Source organism: Oncorhynchus mykiss, chromosome 26 (genome assembly GCF_013265735.2).
Source record: "Oncorhynchus mykiss isolate Arlee chromosome 26, USDA_OmykA_1.1, whole genome shotgun sequence".
NCBI classification, from domain to species: domain Eukaryota; kingdom Metazoa; phylum Chordata; class Actinopteri; order Salmoniformes; family Salmonidae; genus Oncorhynchus; species Oncorhynchus mykiss.
The window spans coordinates 39,034,169-39,053,072 of NC_048590.1; the positions used below are offsets into that span (position 1 = coordinate 39,034,169).

The window sequence follows — 18,904 nt, forward strand, 5'->3', positions numbered from 1 at the left end:
TCATGGTTTGGGCCTGCTTTTCTTCAGCAGGGACAGGGAAGATGTTTAAAATTGATGGGAAGATGGATGGAGCCAAATACAGGACCATTCTGGAAGAAAACCTGATGGAGTCTGCAAAAGACCTGAGACTGGGACGGAGATTTGTCTTCCAACAAGACAATGATCCAAAACATAAAGCAAAATCTACAATGGAATGGTTCAAAAATAAACATATCCAGGTGTTAGAATGGCCAAGTCAAAGTCCAGACCTGAATCCAATCGAGAATCTGTGGAAAGAACTGAAAACTGCTGTTCACAAATGCTTTCCATCCAACCTCACTGAGCTCGAGCTGTTTTGCAAGGAGGAATGGGAAAAAATTTCAGTCTCTCGATGTGCAAAACTGATAGAGACATACCCCAAGCGACTTACAGCTGTAATCGCAGCAAAAGGTGGCGCTACTAATGATTAACTTAAGGGGGCTGAATAATTTTGCACGCCCAATTTTTCAGTTTTTGATTTGTTAAAAAAGTTTGAAATATCCAATAAATGTTGTTCCACTTCATGATTGTGTCCCACTTGTTGTTGATTCTTCACAAAAAAATACAGTTTTATATCTTTATGTTTGAAGCCTGAAATGTGGCAAAAGGTCGCAAAGTTCAAGGGGGCCGAATACTTTCGCAAGGCACTGTATATTATTTAGTATTTGATAAAATATGTCATGTTTACTTTGAAGTTTCCTTAGTTTGGATACATTGAATAGTGGTGCTTCAGTTCATCAGTGAACAATAAAACATGTTTTAGTTTAAATTTAGGTTTATTTCAATCAAAGTTCTTTCCTCTCCTCAATTTATTTACATGATTTTGTTTCACATTTTCTGCAATGCTACAAGTCCAAATATCAACTTCCGTTTGAAAAATAATACACAATGCCACAAAAACACAACAAAAGTGACTCCCTCAGTCACAGCCCCAATTCTTTGGTGGTTTACATCAAATTCCCAGGCAGGGTTGAATCTCAATTGTATTCCTCATGTCCTCCCTCCTCAGCTTCTCAATGCACAGCTCTGAGGTTTCTCCACTTGGATCTTCTCCTCCAATGCATTTTGTAAAAGGAGGCAAGGAGAGAGGACAAGGAATCAAGAAAATACAATTGAGATTCATCCCTTCCCTTTCATACTTGGTATTAGAATGTGTGTGTCAGAAAACACCTACATATGTACCAAGCTGTAACACAAAGCTCTATCTACACATGGGTCTTAGGTAACACTGGTAAAGTACCTCTACACTACATATGAATGGAGACTGGAGATGGGTTGACTGACTCACAATTTAGTGGTAAACTACAGGGTCCCTTATAGATAAAGGTACTTCTAATATTCACATTAAATATTCCTTAAATACTTCCAGAGCTCTAGTCATAGTGCAAAATGACACGAGAAAGGAGTACATTCCACATATTGCACTGAGCAGTAGTTCTCTTCTATAAAGAGCCCCTAATCATCCCTTGTGCCCCAAAAGGGAAAAGAAAATAGACAAGGCTATATTTCATGAGCAAAACAAAAACAACATCAATTCGCCATTTAACAACTTTGGCCTTAGGCGTTCCAGTGTCTAAAAAAACACATTTAAAATAAAAATACATTTACAAAGCATGTTCAATGAATAACTATTTTCACAGATCCCCCCCCCAATCGCCAGTGTATACCCAATAGTTATCCTGTGCAAGGTGTGCTTGAGCTTACTACTACTGAAAACTACAAATTGTGGACATGTCAGGTGAGGCTTCGTTTCTTTATTCTTATTGGTGGAGCCCTTGGTGCGGGCGGGGCCTGTGTACTCCTCATGCGTAGGTTGCTCCGGTGACCAGTAGCTCATAGGCCGGGTCGTGCCCCCTCCTGCACAGCACCACACAGGCACACAGCATCCCCAGCATCTACGGGTACAACAGTATGCATAGTTAGCATAATCATCATCGCTGCACCCAGAATAAAGTTTCACGTGCACTGGCCAGCTTCTCCGTCTTGTGAAAGACTAGAATTTCCAAGAGTCCTGCTCCTAGAGCAACATTAGTGCAGGGTTTCTGTCCCAGCCTTGTGCCGTGCCATGCCATCACGTGATTCGATTAACTGAAGAGAACTTGGTGTGTGAAGTGAAGTTCTTCGAATGAAGGAAAACAAAAAGGAGAACCAGAAGAATCATACCTACAAAAAAATGTTTAAAAAAAGCACAGGTCGAGGCACTCTAGTCTTCATTAACCGGGTACATTGAGCATTAATACCTGCACAATGTGACACATGCCTTCATCAGGGCTGGGTTTTAAATGCTCTTCCTACCTGGAGAATAAAAGCTATCTATATTAAAACCCACTAGAGTGCTTCAACCTCGAGTTTTCTACCACTTTACTCCTTTTTGGTGGATATGTTTCTACCCCATCCCAGAGGCAACCGTGGCTGTTTGGGATACCTGAAGCGTTCTACATTGTTATGACTCATGAGACTGCATTTGAACATCCATTTCATAATTACTATACATCCAGTTACTCCACAAATACAGCAAGTTATCCTCATAAGGAGAAGGGAAGTGACTGGTCAGCAGGACCCATGTTGCGATGTCCCCGTAAGGTAGTGTTGAAACATTGAAAAAGCAATTTGACACAATCAGGTCAGCTTCTCAGCAGCAGCAGCAGCCGACTAGGCTAGAGACTCCCACTGCAGGAGGACATTACTGCAGCTCTAGTTAACATGCACCTGGTACACATGGTTCAGATGTTATTACAGAAGGACTCAAATATGGGCCTAGGAACAGTGGGTTAACTGCCCTGTTCAGGGGCAGAACGACAGATTTTTACCTTGTCGGCTCGGGGATTCAATCTTGCAACCTTTCGGTTACAAGTCCAACACTCTAACCACTAGGCTACCTGCTTATATTGGTTTACCTGTATTGCAGCGAAGGTCAGAGCAGCCCAAATGACATACATCATGATTTCTTTCAGCTTTTTCACAACAAGAGCTTCACAGCCCTAGAGGAAAAAAGACAAATATTAAAAACATGTGTCTGTATGTCAGTATTTTCTTTAGGAAAGACATGTGCGAGTCGAATGTCCAATCAAATCAAATAGATTCCCATTTGAATGCCGTCATGTGTTAGGTAATGGTGTTCAGAGAGTCCCCACTGACAATTCATTGACACCACATGCAAGTGACTACAATAAATATGCAAGGAGAAATGAGGGCCTACGAAGTGAACGTTGGCTCCTTGCACAATATCCTGTTTCAGTGTTAATGAAAAAAAAAATCTGTGCCTCCATCCTTGGTACGGTAGCTAGTTAGCTAACTTGATTTGCACGGTATCCAGCATTTTTAAGCTACTTGACTAGGCATTAGATTAGGAGGAAGGAGGAATCGAAATATTCCTCCTTGGTGGACTTGTATGACGTCTGTAAATTCTCTTTAAAATACAGTGAACACTTTTCAGACTCACTGGCACAGGAAACCTTGTGGGCCGGTACCAGTTGATACAATACTGTAAGTTCGCTAGTGTGAGCGCAATCTCAAGACAGACAGGCATAGCAGAGAGATGATGCGATTGAAAGACAATCTGAACCAATCACCATGCATAGCCAATGGGATTTGTAATAAATGCCATTTAGCTGACACTTTTATCCAACGTGACTTACAGTCATGCGTGCATACATTTTATGTTGGTGTGGTCCTGGGATTCAAACCCACTACCCTGGCGTTACAAGCGCCATGCTCTACCAACTGAGCTACAAAGGTCCATTTATAGACCATATTTATTTTCATTGGGCTATTTACCAGCTAAAGGAAACTCTTGGGTGTGCGTGTTCTCTCTTACCTCTGGGTAGAGGTCACCAGGCCGGCTCATGGTTCCAGTACAGTTGCTGATGTTGGGTTTACAGCAGCTGACTGGAACACTGTTGTTTCTGGACTCCTTGAACCAGTGAGTATTCCTCCAGTCAGAGTAGTTGTGAATGCCACAGCAGTGGAGCTATGACGGGGGAGAGGGTAGGAGAGAGATGGGGAGAGAGAGAGAGACTGCTGCAGGCACCTGCAAACTCACCTATAGTCATTTTTTTTTTTTAACATGTCAGGAGAAATAAATCCAGTGGTGTTGTTCTCACCTGTCTCTGCACATAGTCGATGGCTCGGCTGGGGGCATCTGTGTTGGTGCCATTGTATTCATCATACACCTTCTGAATGGAGTGGTTCACCTGATCTTCCACCTGAGTACAAGCAACAATGTCAATTTCATCTGTGCAAGAATTGTAACATTCATATTAAATTCTAACAAACTGCATTCCCATTCACCCTTTTCTATTGCTTTTGTGTGATAAGACACTAGACAGTAGGCCAATACTAACCCTAGCTCTGTAGATATAACCAATAACAACCACAACAACTTCTGTGACAAACACCAGCAGGAGAATGACAGCAAACTGCAAAGAGAAGAGATATGATCAATTCAATATCTAGTCCAAATATAAGAAATTACATTTACTTGCATTATACAAATTACATTTGTATCCATGTGCTTTTCAATACTTACAGCTGTTAGTCCGCAGGAGCTTTCCCGTATTGTGGCACAGCATCCAATCAGCCCAATGATAAACAGCAGAGTCCCGACTGCTATTATAATGGACGCTGGGATCAAGGTGTACACATCCTCAAAGAAGTGGTCATAGTCATCATATGTGATGAACACATAGGCTCCAATGTAACACAGAATTCCAGCTGCAGCCTAGAGAGGGAGACAGAGCAAGAGAAAGAGTGTGGGTCAGGCATGTAACAGCCAACATTTTTTTTGCTTATCAGAAAGAAAACCCAATATTTTGTGCAGACTGAGACATTGTTTTAACAAACACACATAAAGCTATGTTGGTATGTGGTCACTGGCTAGCTGCTGGTGTGTAGCAAGGGTATCCTCAGTTTCACTTTAAAAACTTTCACAAAATATACCCTTGCAATAACTTGTCTAAATTCATGGACTTATTAAGAGGACATATGCCATTTTTGTGATAAAGTGTGACTGAAGTTATTTTGGAGTGAGTCAAGTAATTAAAAAAATGTTTTTCATTAATATCACCCATGTATTTAGAATGATTATGTAATATGTTATTATTCAAGTAAAAACAAAACTACTTGAAATCTGTCCTTAAATGGAATATATTTTTTACTTGAAATCCAATATTTAATCAAATATCTACAATTAGTCAATATAAAAAAAAAACAACAACTATGTATTCTTACAACAATTGCAACCCCTGCCATTCTATTTTTATTAGAGGTACTTTTAACTGTTGTCACTGGCAATTCATGTATAGGGATTTCTATTTATTGTTTTTGTTTATTTTACTTTAATGCTATTTTATGTTTCTTCAGAGAAAAATACATGTGATGTCCTATGTTTTTTGCTATTATATTGCAATAGGAAATGCGTGTTTTTTTTTTTAAGGGAATCCTCAGTTATGTAAAGTTAAGCTAAGTGAACATTGCAGCACACTGTATTACCAAGCACTATCAGATTGCTAGCCGGACTCCTTGCTCGGGCCAAACTCTACGCCCGTTTGTTTCTTCTCAGTAATTAAAGTACACTGCTCAAAAAAATAAAGGGAACACTTAAACAACACAATGTAACTCCAAGTCAATCACACTTCTGTGAAATCAAACTGTCCACTTAGGAAGCAACACTGATTGACAATACATTTCACATGCTGTTGTGCAAATGGTATAGACAACAGTTGGAAATTATAGGCAATTAGCAAGACGGTCCTGCAGGTGATAACCACAGACCACTTCTCAGTTCCTATGCTTCCTGGCTGATGTTTTGGTCACTTTTGAATGCTGGCGGTGCTTTCACTCTAGTGGTAGCATGAGACGGAGTCTACAACCCACACAAGTGGCTCAGGTAGTGCAGCTCATCCAGGATGGCACATCAATGCGAGCTGTGGCAAGAAGGTTTGCTGTGTCTGTCAGCGTAGTGTCCAGGGCATGGAGGCGCTACCAGGAGACAGGCCAGTACATCAGGAGACGTGGAGGAGGCCGTAGGAGGGCAACAACCTAGCAGCAGGACCGCTACCTCTGCCTTTGTGCAAGGAGGAGCAGGAGGAGCACTGCCAGAGCCCTGCAAAATGACATCCAGCAGGCCACAAATGTGCATGTGTCTGCTCAAACGGTCAGAAACAGACTCCATGAGGGTGGTATGAGGGCCCGACGTCCACAGGTGGGGGTTGTGCTTACAGCCCAACACCGTGCAGGACGTTTGGCATTCGCCAGAGAACACCAAGATTGGCAAATTCGCCACTGGTGCCCTGTGCTCTTCACAGATGAAAGCAGGTTCACACTGAGCACATGTGACAGACGTGACAGTCTGGAGACGCCGTGGAGAACGTTCTGCTGCCTGCAACATCCTCCAGTATGACCGGTTTGGCGGTGGGTCAGTCATGGTGTGGGGTGGCATTTCTTTGGAGAGCCGCACAGCCCTCCATGTGCTCGCCAGAGGTAGCCTGACTGCCATTAGGTACCGAGATGAGATCCTCAGACCCCTTGTGAGACCATATGCTGGCGCGGTTGGCCCTGGGTTCCTCCTAATGCAAGACAATGCTAGACCTCATGTGGCTGGAGTGTGTCAGCAATTCCTGCAAGAGGAAGGCATTGATGCTATGGACTGGCCCGCCCGTTCCCCAGACCTGAATCCAATCGAGCACATCTAGGACATCATGTCTCGCTCCATCCACCAACACCACAGACTGTCCAGGAGTTGGCGGATGCTTTAGTCAGGAGCATGCCCAGGCGTTGTAGGGAGGTCATACAGGCACGTGGAGGCCACACACTACTGAGCCTCATTTGGACTTGTTTTAAGGACATTACATCAAAGTTGGATCAGCCTGTAGTGTGGTTTTCCACTTTCCTTTTGAGTGTGACTCCAAAACCAGACCTCCATGGGTTGATAAATTTGATTTCCATTGATCATTTTTGTGTGATTTTGTTGTCAGCACATTCAACTATGTAAAGAAAAAAGTATTTAATAAGAATATTTAATTCATTCAGATCTAGGATGTTATTTTAGTGTTCCCTTAATTGTTTTGACAGTGTATATATCGAACGACATAGCAGCGTAATAATTTAGTGTGAGTCGTCAGGCTACTATCAGATGAGATTGGGTGAGAGGTTAGGCCTAAACAATATGAAATACTAACTTGTGAAAACACTGATACTGCAAAGAAATGTCGGGGACATCGGCGCATGGCGGCTAGGCGTTAGCTAGCAAGCTAGCTAGGTTTCTCACAGTGATACCAAAGATGTTTTTCCATTGTTCTCTGTGGTGATACGTTTTCTGCTAAACTGACTCGCACAAACTACAATCGTGCATATAGTCTTACCCACTGTTATGCAGTATTTAATTCAATCTCGCTGGTTTTCATGCAACAAATTGCAGCATTAAATGTCAGACGGTTAGCTAGCTAAAAGCGAGAGGTAACAACAATGGCAAATGCCTGTCCGGCGTTAGCCAGCAGATCCGACACGCTTGCTCACAGCTGCATTAGTCTCTGACACCGCGAAGCCGGCGCGAGATATAACTCGTTAAATGTACTTTAATCCAGGGATGAGAAATGCGTTGTACTCCGAATTGTCCCATTTCCCAACTGTTACACTGAGAATATTGTATATTTAAAACTAGTAGTCGTTCAGACGTTTTCTTCCTCATGTTAGTTAGCATGTGGCAACAGCAGCCATTTATGGAAAGTGTCTTATACACAGGAATGCTGTCCTACCCACCAACGGGTCGGATCTGCTGGCTACCTGTCCTTGTTCTACCCGTGCTTGCAATAACAGCAAAAGCATACATTTCAGAAATAATGTATATTTTAATAAACAAACTAGACAAGTTGGTTGGAAAGCTCCACATATTCATTTTGTAGAGAATTAACGTGAGCTAGCTAATGTTAGCAGACGCCTCCCTTTGCTGCAACTAACGTTAGCAATTTCTGTTGCGTACTGTAATTAATCCCAACCTTGACTACCTAGCGTCAAATACATGTTTTGAAACAAGTTCGTGATATTTTACCCAGAATATTAGATTCAGAAACACCAGGACGGTCTTTGATGAAGTAATCCCACACTGGCCCATGGTTGCGCTGGAATCCAAATATGTTACTGTAATTTCGGATGGATCATGGATGTTGTTATGATAATAAAATGGCTGTCCTGTCCGTTCTTATTATACCTCAGTGCAGTGGTAGGTTCTGCCCCACTACCTTCTTCTACAAAATCGCCAAAAGAGCGGATATGTCACGTGTGCAGATGAGATCATCAAAACAACCCGACGGTAAACTTCTTCTTCTGTGGTGTTTATCGGCAGATGGCATCCACTGTTATGGGTCATTACTGCCACCTACTGTACTGAAGTGTGAGCTAGAGGGAGAGGAATCCTACATAAATCCTACCTGCCAGCCCTGTTTCTCCTATAAAAATATAAACAATTATACTGTATTTAATGTTTTTTTTAAATGATGCTGACAGAGATGGCTGCCTCGCTTCTAGTCCTTAGAAAATATTGCAATATTTAGTTTTTTATGTATTATTTCTTACATTGTTAGCTCAGAAAATCTTAAGTGTTATTACAAATAGCCGGGAAGAACTATAAGATATCAGAGCTGCATCAATTTACCAGCACTAGGACCAGGAATACAACTTTCCCGAAGCGGATCCTTTGTCCGAACTACCCAGGGAATTGTGGGGGGGTGTTTCATGATTAACGACTCATGGTGTAATTGTAACAACATACAGGAATTCAAGTCCTTTTGTTCACCTGACCTAGAATTCCTCATAATCAAATGCTGACTGTATTATCTCCCAAGAGAATTCTCCTCGTTATTGTCAAAGCAGTGTATATCTCCCCTCAAGCCGATACCACGACGGTCCTCAAGGAACTTCACTGGACTTTATGCAAACTGGAAACCATATATCCTGAGGCTGCATTTATTGTAGCTGGGGATTTTAACAAAGAAAATTTGAGAACAAGGCTTCCTAAATTCTATCAGCATATTGACTGTAGTACTCGAGCTGGCAAAACTCTGGATCACTGCTACTCTAACTTCCACAATGTATACAAGGCCCTCCCCCGCCCTCCTTTTGGCAAATCTGACCACGACTCCATTTTGCTGCTCCCTTTCCCTTCCTTTAGGCAAAAACTCAAACAGGATGTACCTGTGTTAAGAACTATTCAACGCTGGTCTGACCAATCAGAATCTACGCTTCAAGATTGTTTTGCTCATGGGACATGTTCCGGGTGGCCTCAGAATAATATCAACGTATACGCTGATTCGGTGAGTGAGTTCATAAGGAAGTGTATATAAGATGTTGTACCCACTGTGACTATTAAAACCTACCCTAACCAGAAACTGTGGATAGATGGTGGAATTCACGCAAAACTGAAAGCACGAACCACTACATTTAACCATGACTGGTATTAAAGCCGAAAACAAACAGTGTAGTTATTCCCTCCACAGGGTAATCGAGAAACGAAACACCTTTGCCCACTTTGAGGATAATACAGTGCCACTGACGCGGCCCGCTATCAAGGACTGTGGGCTCTGCTTCTCGGTGGCCAACGTGAGTAAGACATTTAAACGTGTTAACCCTCGCAAGGCTGCCGCCCCAGATGGCATGACTAGCCACGTCCTCAGAGCATGTGCAGACCAGCTGGCTGGTGTGTTTACGGACATATTCAATCTCTCCCTATCCCAGTCTGCTGTCCCCACATGCTTCAAGATGCCCACCATTGTTCCTGTACCCAAGTAGGCAAAGGTAACTGAACTAAATCACTATCGCCCCGTAGCACTCACTTCTGCCATTATGAAGTGCTTTGAGAGGCTAGTCAAGGATCATATCACCTCCACCTTACCTGTCACCCTAGACCCACTTCAATTTCCATACCGCCCCAATAGGTCCACTGATGATGGAATTACCATAACACTGCACACTGCCCTAACCCATTTGGACAAGAGGAATACCTATGTAAGAAAGCTGTTCATTGACTATAGCTCAGCATTCAACACCATAGTACCCTCCAAGCTCATCATTAAGCTAGAGGCCCTGGGTCTCAACCCTGCCCTGTGCAATTGGGTCCTGGACTTCCTGACGGGCCGCACCCAGGTGGTGAAGGTAGGAAACAACATCTCCACTTCACTGATCCTCAACACTGGGGCCCCACAAGGGTGTGTGCTCAGCCCCCTCCTTACTCCCTGCTCACCAATGACTGCGTTGCCATGCACGCCTCCAACTCAATCATCAAGTTTGCAGATGACACAACAGTACTAGGCTTGATTACCAACAATGACGAGACAGCCTACAGGGAGGAGGTGAGGACACTCAGAGTAGTGGAGAAGGTTGAACGTTTCAAGTTCCTTGGCGTGCACATCACGGACAAACTGAAGTGTACACCCACACAGACAGTGTGGTAAGGAAGGCGCAACAGTGCCTCTTCATCTACTGCCTACATACAGAGTTGAAATCGTTGGCCACTTTAATAAATGGATCACTAGTCACTTCAATAATGTTTACATATCTTGCATTACTTACATTACTCATATCTCATATGTATATACTGTATTTTATACCATCTATTGCATCTTGCCTATGCCGCTCTGTCATTGCTCATCCTTATATTTATACACTGTATGTACAGTTGAAGTTAGAAGTTTACATACACCTTAGCCGCATACATTTAAACTCAGTTTTTCACAATTCCTGATATTTAATCCTAGTAAAAATTCCCTGTCTTGGTTCAGTTAGGATCACCACTTTATTTAAGACTGTGAAATGTCAGAATAATAGTAGAGTGAATTATTTATTTCAGCTGTTATTTCTTTTATCACATTCCCAGTGGGTCAGAAGTTTACATACACTCAATTAGTATTTGGTAGCATTGCCTTTAAATTGTTTAACTTGGGTCAAACGTTTTGGGTAGCTTTCCACAAGCTTCCAACATTAAGTTGTGTGAATTTTGGACCATTCCTCCTGACAGAGCTGGTGTAACTGAGTCAGGATTCTAGGCCTCATTGCTTGCACACGCTTTTTCAGTACTGCCCACACATTTTCTATAGGATTGAGGTCAGGGCTTTGTGATGGCCACTCCAATACCTTGACTTTGTTGTCCTTAAGCCATTTTTCCACAACTTTGAAAGGATGCTTGGGGTCATTGTTCATTTGGAAGACCCATTTACGATCAAGTTTTAACTTCATGACTGATGTCTTGTGTTGTTGCTTCAATATATCCACATAATTTTCCATCCTCATGATGCCATCTATTTTGTGAAGTGCACCAGTCCCTCCTGCAGCAAAGCACCCCCACAACATGATGCTGCCACCCCGTGCTTCACGGTTGGGATGGTGTAATTCCGCTTGCAAACCTCCCCCTTTTCCTCCAAACATAACGATGGATGATCATTATGGCCAAACAGTTCTATTTTTGTTTCATCAGACCAGAGGACATTTCTCCATAAAGTACGATCATTGTCCCCATGTGCAGTTGCAAACCGTAGTCTGGCATTTTTAATGACGGTTTTGGAGCAGTGGCTTCTTCCTTGCTGAGCGGCTTTTCAGGTTATGTCAATATAGGACTCGTTTTACTGTGGATATAGATACTTTTGTACCTGTTTCCTCCAGCATCTTCACAAGGTACTTTGCTGTTGTTCTTCGATTGATTTGCACTTTTCGCACCAAAGTACATTAATCTCTTGGAGACAGAACGTGTCTCCTTTCTGAGCGGTATGACAGCTGCATGGTCCCATGGTGTTTATACTTGCGCACTATTGTTTGTACAGATGAACGTGGTACCTTCAGGCGTTTGGAAATTGCTCCCAAGGATGAACCAGACTTGTGGAGGTCTACAATTTTGTTGATTTTCCCATGATGTCAAGCAAAGAGGCACTGTGTTTGAAGGTAGGCCTTGAAATACATCCACAGGTACACCTCCAACTGACTCAAATTATGTCAATTAGCCTATCAGAAGCTTCTAAAGCCATGAAATCCTTTTCTGGAATTTTCCAAGCTGTTTAAAGGCACAGTCAACTTAGTGTATGTAAACTTCTGACCCACTGGAATTGTGATACAGTGAATTATAAGTGAAATAATCTGTAAACAATTTTTTGAAAAATTAGTTGTGTCATGCACAAAGAAGATGTCCTAACCAACTTGCCAAAACTATAGTTTGTTAACAAGAATTTTGTGGAGTGTTTAAAAAACGAGTTTTAATGACTCCAACCTAAGTGTATGTAAACTTCCGACTTCAACTGTATTTATTCTTAGTCTATTACAGATGGAATCAATACAACATACATGGTCCTCAGTGAGGAATACACAGCCCCCCATTCCATCCCTGTCAGACAGCGCATCACATTTAGCACCTTCTTACACTTTCCCACCACTCTCTCAATGTGTTCTGCCCAGGTCAGTCTAATGTCAAAGTATGCCCCAAGGAACCTAAAGACCCCCACACTCTCCAGTTCTCTCCCGTACAACCTCAGGCGTGCCTCATCTACCACTTTCCTCCTGGTAAAGAACATTGTCTGAGCTTTCTCTACAGAGAACCTGAATCCCCACATTAATGCCCACTGCTCTACCTCATCAATTTCTTCATGTACTTCCTGACTATGTATGGTACATATCTTCCCCTCTTCCATAAGGCCCCATCATCTGCAAATAAAGACCTCCCAATATCCAGCAGTACCTGCAGACAGTAAACTGTTGGAAACTGTAACATTATGAATTGATACAATGTATAACTTGTTTTGTTAAAATAGATTACAGATTAGTTTCAATTAACTCCAACAATAGCTTTTAATTATCAAAAATATATCAATCAAACACAAAATATGAGACACACATACACACAGACTGTACATAGTACACACATACAAGGCCTATACTAATAGCTACCATAAATGAGGGTTTAAAAACTGATAGGCAGTGAGTAAGCAGTAAAAGATTAGATCATACCAGAAGGTGGCAGTATAACCCCTCAGTTGTTAGCTTTGACTTGCATCAATTGATTTCATTCAAATTGTCCAGGCATATGCTATAATCTTTGTTTTACAAACATACATTTGAACCGGGAACAATTGTTGTTATATTGGAATCCGTCTACTCATCATACTGGTGTCGTAAACAGAAGTGTAATGATTCCTTCTCTCTCACCATCAGCATTGCAATGGCTTGACCTGTTCCTTCAGTATAATTTTATTGTGAGGGTAATTTAAACCATTCAGAAGACGGTTAACACACACTAACAAGTTTAGGTTGTTTGTGGTGCTGGGAGTTACTGCCCCAAAATACATTTAAACCACTTCATATCTCCCTGTAAATTTAGAAACATCTTCCAACCCAACGTTGCAAAATGATGATTTCCTCAAAACAACTCCAAAAGCAAATTAAATTGGCTTCATACATGATATCTTGAGTCATCTATATGAATGTGATATCTGTGTCACTATCAAATGATATAAGGACATGGTTTACTTTCTTCATAAAGAAGCTGTCCACCCAATCAACATTAGTGAGTTCATGAGAGCAAATGACTGCTTCCTCGGCTGTCTGTCTGCCTGTTGCCCTCCTCATCATTAACCTGGTTAATATCCTATCAGCCTCCAGCTAGACATGTCAGCAGATGTGTATGTGACTGTCAGAGGAGACAGATCACTGTGTATCTTCTACCACGCAAGGAAGGCAAAACTGGGATTTGTGTTTTGGAGTGAGTGGGAAGCAAGGAAAGGCCATTGAGATGATAAATTCAATCTCTCTTCCCCAAGAAGAGGAGCATATGTCAGTGGAGATCTAGTGTTGGGGGCCGGCGGGCTGGACTAGCACGTCATACTCTAACTGGGGATGCCACCTACTACTTATTTTACCTGTGGAACCGCTTGAAAAATGTCGGCAGTCAGACGTCTACAGTGGGTGGTCAAAACACAGCGTGCGCAGACAAACCCTAGATCCATATTCGGTGCGATGTGTGCGAGCTATTAGTCACGGAAAGACAATTACGTTTCAATTTAATCAACTGTACATTACGAAATACAATTAAGACTATGATATGATGTGCTACACTGTAGCCTATACATGGGTGGGTGTTACCTCATCTGACCATTCAAACTGTTGATTGTTTGTTTATTTATTTACTGTATCTACAAATTACATCATGATGACCCTTTGAGATTTAGCATATCATTCTGAAGAGACAGCCTAATTAAATGTAAAAGCATTTCCCCAGAGGTGTCATGCATGTACATAGGCTAGTTGAGGGGCCACTGATTATAGCCAAATTCAATATCGCAGAATGAATGCTGTGTAGGAGAATGTATTCCTCCTACTCCATACTGACATACTGACGGTGTATCTGGGAGCTATGCAAGGCTAATAATAATAACACTATGCAACACATGTTACCATGCATAATATGGTAATATTAATGTGTAACCTTCATGTATAAAATATATTATGTATACTTGTGTGTCATATATTTAAGCAATAAGGCCTGAGAAGGTGTGGTATATGGCCAATATACTACGGCTAAGGGCTGTTCTTATGCACGTCACAACGTGTCTGGATACAGCCCTTAGCCATGGTATATTGGCCACACCACAAACCCTGAGGTGCCTTATTGCTATTATAAACTGATTACCAAAGTAATTAGAGCAGTAAAAATAAATGTTTTGTCATACCCGCAGTATACAGTATATGGTCTGATATACCACAGGTGTCAGCCAATCAGCATTCAGGGCTCAAACCACCCAGTTTATAAACAGTAATTACAGCTGGGAAACTTTAATCAGAAAACATTTGAAGAGGAGCAATCATAAATCAACCACACGAGACAACAATGTGAGAAGAGGTGTTAGTGTATTAGAACTACACAGCTGTAAGTAATCAAGACCCAGAGTGACAAATACATTCATGCTGTGTGAACAGAACACAAGGACAATACCTAATACACTTAATTAAAAAACATCCTAATCTAATCAATCATCTAACCTCTAACCTGACCTCTAACCTATTATACGGAGACCTCTTTTGACTGGATTGTAGGAATGCTTTTCAGACAGTGGGTGCTAAGGATATGGCATTTATTTGTGACATAGGTCACCTAACATAATGTTCAAGTGAGTTCAAACATCAGACAGTACAGACCAGGGTAGGGGTCTATTCCATTTCAATTCCAGTCAATTCAGGAAATAAGCTGAAATTCCCATTTGAATGCTTTTCAATTAGAAAAATATAGAATTTAAATTTGGTTTACTTTCTGAATTGACTGGAATGTAAATGGAATTGACCCCAACCCTGGTTACAGAGCAGTGGAGACATAACTGATGAATACAGAGGCAAAACAATAGAACATCAGACTTCAGACATGAGGGAGGAGTCAGACAGGTGAGGACACAAAGACATCAGAGAGAACGCCATTGGGTTATTTAAAAGGAATCCTAAACAGGTGTGTTCTCAGCTGTGTTTTTGAGCGTGAACAGAACGTTTGAAGTGGGTCTGAACTGAAGTGGCAGATGTATGGTGGGAGTGAGCAGACCCTGGGTGCAGACCTTACTGAATGATCAAGCACCCATAGTGTGAGATGGGGAAATGTGGCTATTGGCCACCATTTGTTCCTAACATCTACATGTATTAGATGTTGTGTGCGGTAAATGTCCATAAAACTACTTAAACCCCACACTGTCAGTTTACAGGAACCTGGATAGAGCCCCCACTTGTCACAAACCGGCTCGAAGTCCATAACAAAAAGGAAGACAATGTGGAGATAAGGAATAGGAAACATATTTATTAACTGAAGTAACGTAAATACAATTAACAATTGTGTGTGTAGTCAGTAATCAGTAGTGTAAGTGAGTGGTTGTGTGCATAAATGTGATAATGAGGGGTTTTGAACGGTGCCAAAGCAAACAAACAAACAAAACAGCCACAACCAAACTCTATCAGTGTGTCTGCATGGAGAGAGTCTCCTCAATGAATGGGGAAGAGGTGTATTTATCCCGGGACACACCCGGGCCCAGGTGTGTCCCATGTTGCTAACGACCCTCCCAGCTCCACCCGCCAACATCCTAATAAGGAAAACAAGAGCAAAGAGAAAGAATACGGCAGACAGAGTGGGAGGGTCATCACACAGTGTTCTGCCATGGCCAGCAAAGAGCCCGGATCTTAATCCAATTGTGCACGTCTGGGACCTGTTGGATCGGAGGGTGAGGACTAGGGCCATTCTCCCCAGAAATGTCTGGGAACTTGCAGGTGCCTTGGTGGAAGAGTGGGGTAACATCTCACAGCAAGAACTGGCAAATCTGGTGCAGTCCAGAGATGCACTGCAGTACTTAATGCAGCTAGCTGGTGGCCACACCAGATACTGACTGTTACTTTTGATTTTGAACCCCCCTTTGTTCAGGGACACATTATTCCATTTCTGTTAGTCACATGTCTGTGGAACTTGTTTAGTTTATGTCTCAGTTGTTGAATCTTGTTATGTTCATACAAATATATACACATGTTAAGTTTGCTGAAAATAAACGCAGTTGACAGTGAGAGGATGTTTATTTTTTTGCTGAGTTTACATTGAATCAGCCTTCATATGTACAGTGTAAGCCCTGTTTGTTTGTGAACGATGTATCTGTTACCAAAGTTGAATATATTACATGTCAACGGGCCACACTCTAGTAAATGTTTCATTATAGACGTATAGGGTTTCAGTCAAGTAAGCTACACAGAACAAATAACAGTTTGGAAAAATGTGATACCCTGCCTACAGGAACTGTCATGACTGGCAGAACATATTGGTAAATGTCATTGAAATACAGTGGGCTAATGTTATTGATTAAGTTTATAATACAATGGATTGTCTCTGGGTAATAAAGGTGAAATATATTACATTGCCATTATAGATTGAGAAGGCCAGAGATCATCCCTTCATGCAAAAAAAGGCAGATAATAAAAAATGAGTTGGATAATAAGAGATTGAATACTTAGAGACTGGACGATACTGAGAGAAATGGTGAATGTGAGTACCACATAGATTTTTTTCAGTTTGAAGACAAGATTTAAACATTAAATCATGAATATACATTATTTATGTAAGGCGCCCACATGTAGTGTTTATGTAAGTAAGTGTTGCTTGCTTCAACTTGGTTTTTAGTACACACTTGTTATATTTCCTCGCATAAAAAGCAAGTTAGTTTCTCTCACTCACGCTGTGAGTACAATCTGTTGATTTCTCAGTCCTGCTATAGCCTGAGGAAAAGTGAAGCTTCTCTTCCCTGGCTGACTAAAGTAATCTGGTATAGGCCCCTATGGAATATCAGTCAATATCAGTGTTAAAGGGGGCAGAAACTGACAGAATTAATATCTATCCACTTGTACTGTTTTGTGCATTTTTAATAAACCCTGTTTCCACAACATAATGGGATTTCAATTCTCAAGGACAGAATCAAAACGCTTATTTATTAGTCAGAGCATTATGGTGATAATGTGATTTATTCTATTCTCAAGTACAGAATCTTTGTATTAAAAATAAAAAGTTATTTATCAGTCAATCAATTTGGAGTTTTCTCTCTGTTTCTTCAATTAAAGCTTCAGGAGACAAACACATGAGAATGTAGTCAATTAGTAGACTAGTCTTCCAGTCAACAAGTAGTAATGAGATGATTTTAAGTGAATAATGGGTCTTGTTCATATCTCTCTGTGTTCTTAAATAACTTTATTGGTCTTCTGAAGTGCCTGTTGATATCATGCCTGGAATTTCACATTGTGGAATGATTATTACGATGGTATTCTACGTTCCCCTTAGTTGTTGGTCTATGTGTGTAGGCTATGAGGGGACGAGGCATTATTTTTGTCAGTAAAACTAAAGGATTCCAGGTAGGCTAGTTGAGAACAAGTTCTCATTTGCAACTGTGGCCTGGCCAAGATAAAGCAAAGAAGTTTGACACATACAACTACACATGGAATAAACAAACATACAGTCAATAAAAGTCTATATACAGTATGTGCAAATGAGGTAGGATAAGGGAGGTAAGGCAATAAAAAGGCCATGGTGGCGAAGTAATTACAATATAGCTATTAAACACTGGAATTGTAGATGTGCAGAAGATGAATGTGCAAGTAGAGATACTGGTGTGCAAAGGAGCAAGATAAATAAATAAATACAGGATGGGGATGAGGTAGTTGGATGGGCTATTTACAGATGGGCTATGTACAGGTGCAGTGCTCTGTGAGCTGATCTGACAGCTGGTGCTTAAAGCTAGTGAGGGAGATATGAGTCTCCAGCTTCAGTGATTTTTGTAGTTCGTTCCAGTCATTGGTAGCAGAGAACTGGAATAAAAGGCATCCAAAAGAAGAATTGGCTTTGGGGACGACCAGTGAGATATACCTGCTTGTGCGCGTGCTACTTGTGGGTGCTGCTATGGTGACCAGTGAGCTGAGATAAGTATGAAGCGAGGGCCAGCCAACAAGAGCGTACAGGTCTCAGTGGTGGGTAGTATATGTGGCGTTGGTGACAAAATGGATGGCACTGTGATCCAATTTGTTGAGTAGTGTTGGAGGCTATTTTGTAAAAGCCATACTCGAGGATCGGTAGGATGGTCAGTTTTAAGAGGGTATGTTTGGCAGCATGAGCGAAGGTAGATTTAATTTTGAATTGGAGATGCTTAATGTGAGTCTGGAAGGAGAGTTTTCAGTCTAACCAGACACCTAGGTATTCGTAGTTGTCCACATACTCTAAGTCAGAACCGTCCAGTATACAGGACATACACTCTGCAACCCTGCTAAATTGTTCATACCTCAAGTATGAAAACCTTAACTTTTCCTTTTTGGAAACTAATAATTTAATGTAAGGTAAATGTCAAAGAATTTGAAAATA

General features: G+C 41.4%; 1 protein-coding gene across 1 annotated transcript; it reads right to left on the bottom strand.

Annotated features, from left to right (window-relative positions):
* Window positions 1–775: 775 nt before the first annotated feature.
* On the bottom strand, window positions 776–8,328 carry LOC110506764 (tetraspanin-3). Its single transcript, XM_021586622.2, has 7 exons — window positions 8,066–8,328; window positions 4,547–4,738; window positions 4,362–4,436; window positions 4,122–4,223; window positions 3,836–3,988; window positions 2,916–2,999; window positions 776–1,913 (listed from the first exon to the last, which is right to left on the bottom strand). The coding sequence occupies exons 1-7, from the start codon at window positions 8,126–8,128 to the stop codon at window positions 1,821–1,823; spliced, it is 762 nt and encodes a 253-aa protein (XP_021442297.2). The 5' UTR covers window positions 8,129–8,328; the 3' UTR covers window positions 776–1,820.
* Between the last annotated feature and the right edge of the window lie 10,576 nt (window positions 8,329–18,904).